A 5452-nucleotide genomic window follows, 5' to 3' on the forward strand; every position below is an offset into this window, starting at 1 on the left:
GCCCCAGGGCAAAGCCCGCTGCATCTGCCCCGGGCTGTGTGGCCTTGGCTGGCTGCGGAGAGGAGGGGAGAGCGGGGGTGACAGCCTTGGGGGTGACAGCCCGGGGGGTGACAGGAGGGCCAGCAGGCAGTGAGAGGCATGGGGGGTGGCAGGGTGGGCCCAGGGCTGTTGGGAGAGCCAGCACTGGCCCAGGGGCTGCCGGGAGGTGACGCCGGGTGGTGAAGGCCCCTGGGGGACAGCAGGGACCCCAGAGACTTGGGGGGCACCAGGAGAGCGGGCGGGGACAGGCCCGGGGGACAGCAGGGGCAGCAGTGGCCTGGGGCGGCAACGGGCCTTTGGTCACAATGCGTGTGAGGCGTGGGGGGGCGGCGTGCGGTGTCCCCGTGCCCATAGCGACCGGTCAGGCCTGGCAGTGCAGCTTGCCAGAGAGGGAGCAGAGGCTGCGCTGGGCTCAGCCCGCACCACCTTCCCCGGGCCCTGGGTGGGCCCTTCCCCACGCCGCCGCAGGCCCCAGCCCGGAACAGGGGCCGCCACAGCCTCTGCCACAGGAGACGCCGTTGTGGAGCAGGCACTGCCCGCCTCTGGCAATGTCCTGCATCCACTACAAGTTTGCCTCCAGGCTGCGCCATGACAGGGTGATCTTCCAGGGCCGAGACATCTCCCTGAGAGACCTCAGGCGCCAGATCATGGGCCGCGAGAAGCTGAAGGCGGCCCACTGCGACCTGAGGATCAGCAATGCCCAGACGGAAGAAGGTGCGTGGGGGGGGCAGGCGCGGGGAAATATGGGAGGATATCTTCTGATAAAACACTTGCCAGATTTCTATGAAAGCCGGTGGAGAAATGTGAAAGTGATAGTAGAACAGATGGCTCATTTGAAGAAAAAAAGTTGTTTGGGTGACTTAATTTTGTCTTCAGCTTGTTTTAATGCACTGCATCGGGAACCTGTTTTTTCGGCTGTTGCAGAAACTGCTCAACAGCAACATTTTGGATCCAGAGTGTATCTGTGAGTTGCAATCTATGCAGACCCTTGAAAGCCATCTTGCACAGGAGTGTTCTCCGTATCTGAATTATACTCTGGGATTTCTTTTTAATAGAACTTCTTTTCTACACCAAAGACATTGTCATTCAGATGCTACTGAGCATCATTTCATCGTTCATTTCTAACCAGATTTTTTGGGGTTTTGCTTCTGCAAAAGACTAACGTGGTGTAAGACAAGGCAAAGCATGGAGAGCTTCTAGCACGTGCTGGTTTTGAAAGGCATTTCCAGGCTGCTTTCATCAGTAATTTCGTTCAAGTCTGTCTGCTCTGCAAAAAATGAATCGAAAGAATTCACGTCCCTGTGGTTAATTCAAACTGGATGATCAGCTTAAGAAGGGAGATACCACTTTCGTTGGAGCCAATTCTGCCCTACTTGTGAAAGCAAGACCGAAATCCCCCCAAATTTCTGCGGTCCACGTTCTAGCACTGCCAGCTTTGTTCCTGTTTAAACGTAACAGAAACAGAAACCGAGCAGTTTGGTCAGTTTGGTTGTTGATGCTCCAAGAAATAGAGCGAGATGGCGGGCTCTCTTCTGTGTTCTGTCAGTCTTGAGCACCGGTGGTTTTAGGTGAATCGTTTTTAGGTAACAGCTATGAAAGCCACGGCGCAGAGCTTCCATGCTTTAGCCAAGGGCCTGTTTTGCTGCAGGGCGAGCGTGTCAGACCTTAGTATCTGCTTTATGCAGGTGAGACTGCTGTGGTTTGTTTTTCTCGAAAGATCTCTTGGCATTGTAGCCTCAACAGAAGCAAATGCAGCTTAAGCTAGATGCGGAAAGAACCTCATGCCTTAGCAGACTCTCTTTTTGTCACCTTTGAGATAACTTTGCTGTTGGCATTTAAACTATATAAAAAAATGATGATTTCGCTGCTTGTCTTCGATTAGGAAACCTGAAGGTCTCTTGAAACGTACCGTTAGAGTGTTGAGATGGTAACAGCGCAATGTCACACGCAAAGTTTTGCTTTCATAGCTGTAAAAGGATTCTCTGAAGTGCGATGTAACTACACAGTAAGAGACCTTCTTACAAGTTGACTGATGTTTTTTTTCTGCATTCATGTTGTTTTCAGAATACACAGACGACAATGCCCTGATTCCTAAGAATTCATCAGTAATTGTCAGAAGAATCCCCCCTGGAGGAGTTAAAGCTACCAGCAAAACATCAGTTCTGTAAGTATCCATAAAGCATTGTGTTCTTTGTTAGGGGTTTCAGTGTGTTGACGTTTTTTAAGGCTGTTACTTTACAGAGACACTCACATTGTCTCTCTCGTGTTACAGCTGCTCTTAATTTTTGTTGTCACGGGGTAGATTTTAATGTGCCTGTCCCAAAGCAGGCTGACATTTTGAGGCCTGCTGGGGTTAGCAGGCAGGTTAGCTTTCTGTTCCTTCACAGCAACACCGCTCTACAGACTGTGCGGTTGACATTTTTGTTATTTCTTTGTCAGAGAACTGATTTTTTTGATACTTACGCAGCAGAGACAAAAGATCTCAGGACTTCCTCTTGCACTGCTGTGTTCTACATCTGTCAGTCTTAGAGTATTTGTGACCAAGGAGAAATGTGATTTTGAGGGTTCTTTTCAGTACCAAGAGAGAAGAGCTTACGTATACGGAGGAACTTCCACATTCACTAGATGATCAGAACATAAAGTTTTGATGTTCAGGTTTTATAATCTCTTTGCACGGCTTTATGTTGGGTACAAGTGCTTAATTTTAAGTTCTGACCACCTTCCTTTCTTTCTTCTTCTAGAAGTCGAACTGAGCCAGGGAGTGGAACATCAAAAGCAGTATGTAAAAACACAATCATCTCACACTTTCTTCTGCACACTGCACTTAATCCTAAACAATGGAGCCTTGTATTAATTTTGCAAACAGTAACTTGACCTGTTTTCCAGTAAAACGTAGTATATGTTGCAAATGCAATGTATTTAATTCAGCCTAGTAAAAAGTGAGGAATGCCATCCTTTGCACAGTTCTCATGTGAATATTGGTATTTGTGCCTAGCCATGCATTGTATTTCACAGCGACTATGCTGGACTATTTCCCGTATGACTTTGTGTTGTACAGATGATGTAGGACCGTTTTTAGATCATGCAGGTTCAAGGCTTGCACAGGTGAACTCGGTGCCATGTTCTACATCTGTCTGTCTGGAGCTAGTAATACGTACGTTTGTATGGGTTCTTGGGTGCTTTTTGTTTCCTGCGGTAAAAGTCATGCTATCCTGTAAAGAGTAGTTCCCGGTTTGGGAAGAAAGAAGGGGAGTACCTTATCAGCCTCAGCGTCATGTAGCAGTATCACTCATCTCCAAGGCACAAAGAAGAAGCCCTTCACACACTGTTTACCGCTTTTCGTGCATCTCGATAATTTTGCATTGGAAACTAACACAATTTTTACAGAAGAATCTAATTGGCTGCAAGTTATGGACATTTCAGGAGGCTTTGCCACAGCCAAACCAGAAGCATTTCTGTAACACGGACAATTGCGTGGCTTTTTCTGAGTTTCTAGTCGTTAGAGTTACAGATCCATTCTCTGAATGCGGCACAACTTCATAAATTCTACTCTGCATATACAGTGGACAACACAAACTCATGGGTTTGAACGCAGACCCTGTAAATGCTGTAAATGTACCTCCTCGTTTATCGGAATATACCAAGGTGTCTGTGTGGTGTATTAGCAGACGTGACCTTCTGAAACTGTTGTAACACCATGTCTTGCTACAGAACTGCTTGCATTTTTTGCTCAACGATGCGTAACTTCGCCTGGCAAAGCACTGGTGATTGCACCTTGTGAAAAGGCGTAGTGTTAGTCAATTAAAATACCAGTTACAGAGACGAGAGAAGGCAGCGCCTAGTGCAGAGGAGCTAGTTCTTTCTTCTGAAAATAAAGGCGGGAGTTCATTTCCAAGAGAATCTCTTCCCACTGGTAAATTCTTCCCTCGCTCACTGCAGTGAGAGACACATTTCACAATGTGTACATTTGGGGGAAAAAAAGGAAAGGTTTGGAAGGCAACCACCAAAAGACATTGGTCTGCATTAGTGCTGCCCCTAATCGTGTCCTTGGTTTGGTAAACTCACGTGAAGTTTTACTCTGAAACGTGAAAAGCTCTGTACACGTTTGAGCTTTTGAGAAAATTTCAGTATTTCAGACAAATCCGGGAACGTGACAGCAAGCAGCTCAAAACCGTTACTTTCTCTGACCTCTTTAGTGCAGACTGGCTTAGCCTGGAGGCAATGTGCTAACAGTCTTCGGGTCTGTTATTCCTGTGTATTAACTGCCGTATTTGAATTTTGGTCTATCCCGAGTAATGTTTTGTGGGATTTGGATGTGTTTTCTAAACCGTTTGGATTCCAACAAATTAGTCTAGCATCTGTAAAGGTTCCTCTAAATGTTCATGGAAATTATTTCATAGATGTCGATCTGGATTATGTTACTGTTGGAAAAAAACTGTCTATGAAACAAGCGTTCAATAAAATTGTGAAACTAGTTTGTTGCTTTTGTGAATGAACGCATGTAAAACCCAAACCAATAGGGGCTGATCTGAATGATGGGCACTTGAAGGTCCAAGTCATTGACAGCCACTCCCTTGGACCCTGCTTGTACCTGGACTAGTGTGTAATAAAAATGTTTTAAGAAATCCTGCTTAACTTAATCAGCTGGCTTCCATAATTGGAAGATGTAGCTCTGCGTAATGTTTTTAGTACCATTTGCATGTTAGAAGGACAGAGCCAACTGGACAAAAACCTGCAGGTTTTGCTTTCTGTAGTTAACTCACCTAATATGAAGAAGTTAGGCCGGCGGGGGAGAACGTGCGGTTTGGACAGCCTAGAGCACGTGATTGTCAAATTTCTACTGCAAAGAATCTCTTGTCTTGCTGAGGGATTATGAAAAGCACGATTCCTTTTCAGGCTTCTGTGTCTGAAGCTGAAGTTCAGCAAGCAGAAACAACTTCCCCGACTCCTGGGTGTCCTTTTAATGCTGCAAAATGTAAAGAAAGAGAGTTGCATGCATCTTTCCCCATTAAATGCACGGTGGATAGCTTCTCCTTCAAATAGGCCGGAGCTTAAAAATCGGTTTGAAAATACTGGATAGTATAATTTTTTCGACACGTAGCTTCAGTCCACTTGGGAGAAAATTGATTACGCCAGCCTTTCTGTGAGGTACCAACAGAGCCAAAGGTTCTGAGTGCCCGAGAATGCTCTTTTCAAGTGGGTGAACGGGCACATAAACATCATGCGATGGCGTAAGGACTCCCCAGAACATCTTCAGGACAACTGTATTTGATCAAAGCAGCTGTTTTCACGCAACCTCAGCTAGCGTTGTGCTGCTCTTTACAGGATGGGGTGAGCGGTGCTGTCTTGGGCCGTGTGGGCTTAAACGTGTTTCTAACATGTGTGTCAAATACTTCCCTGTTACACAGACTGA

The 5452-nt window shown here is 46.3% G+C and overlaps 1 protein-coding gene across 1 annotated transcript; it reads left to right on the forward strand.

The window, feature by feature from the left end:
- Nucleotides 1-527: 527 nt before the first annotated feature.
- LOC309684021 (E3 ubiquitin-protein ligase RBBP6-like) lies at nt 528-2913 on the forward strand (the record flags this gene model as incomplete). The annotated part of the gene is made up of 3 exons (XM_082499986.1): nt 528-753; nt 2104-2203; nt 2781-2913. The coding sequence occupies exons 1-3, from the start codon at nt 588-590 to the stop codon at nt 2911-2913; spliced, it is 399 nt and encodes a 132-aa protein (XP_082356112.1). The 5' UTR covers nt 528-587.
- Nucleotides 2914-5452: the final 2539 nt, after the last annotated feature.

The sequence above is a fragment of the Vanellus vanellus genome (genome assembly GCF_965231255.1).
Source record: "Vanellus vanellus genome assembly, contig: HAP1_SCAFFOLD_386, whole genome shotgun sequence".
In the NCBI taxonomy this organism is placed as follows: Eukaryota; Metazoa; Chordata; class Aves; order Charadriiformes; family Charadriidae; genus Vanellus; species Vanellus vanellus.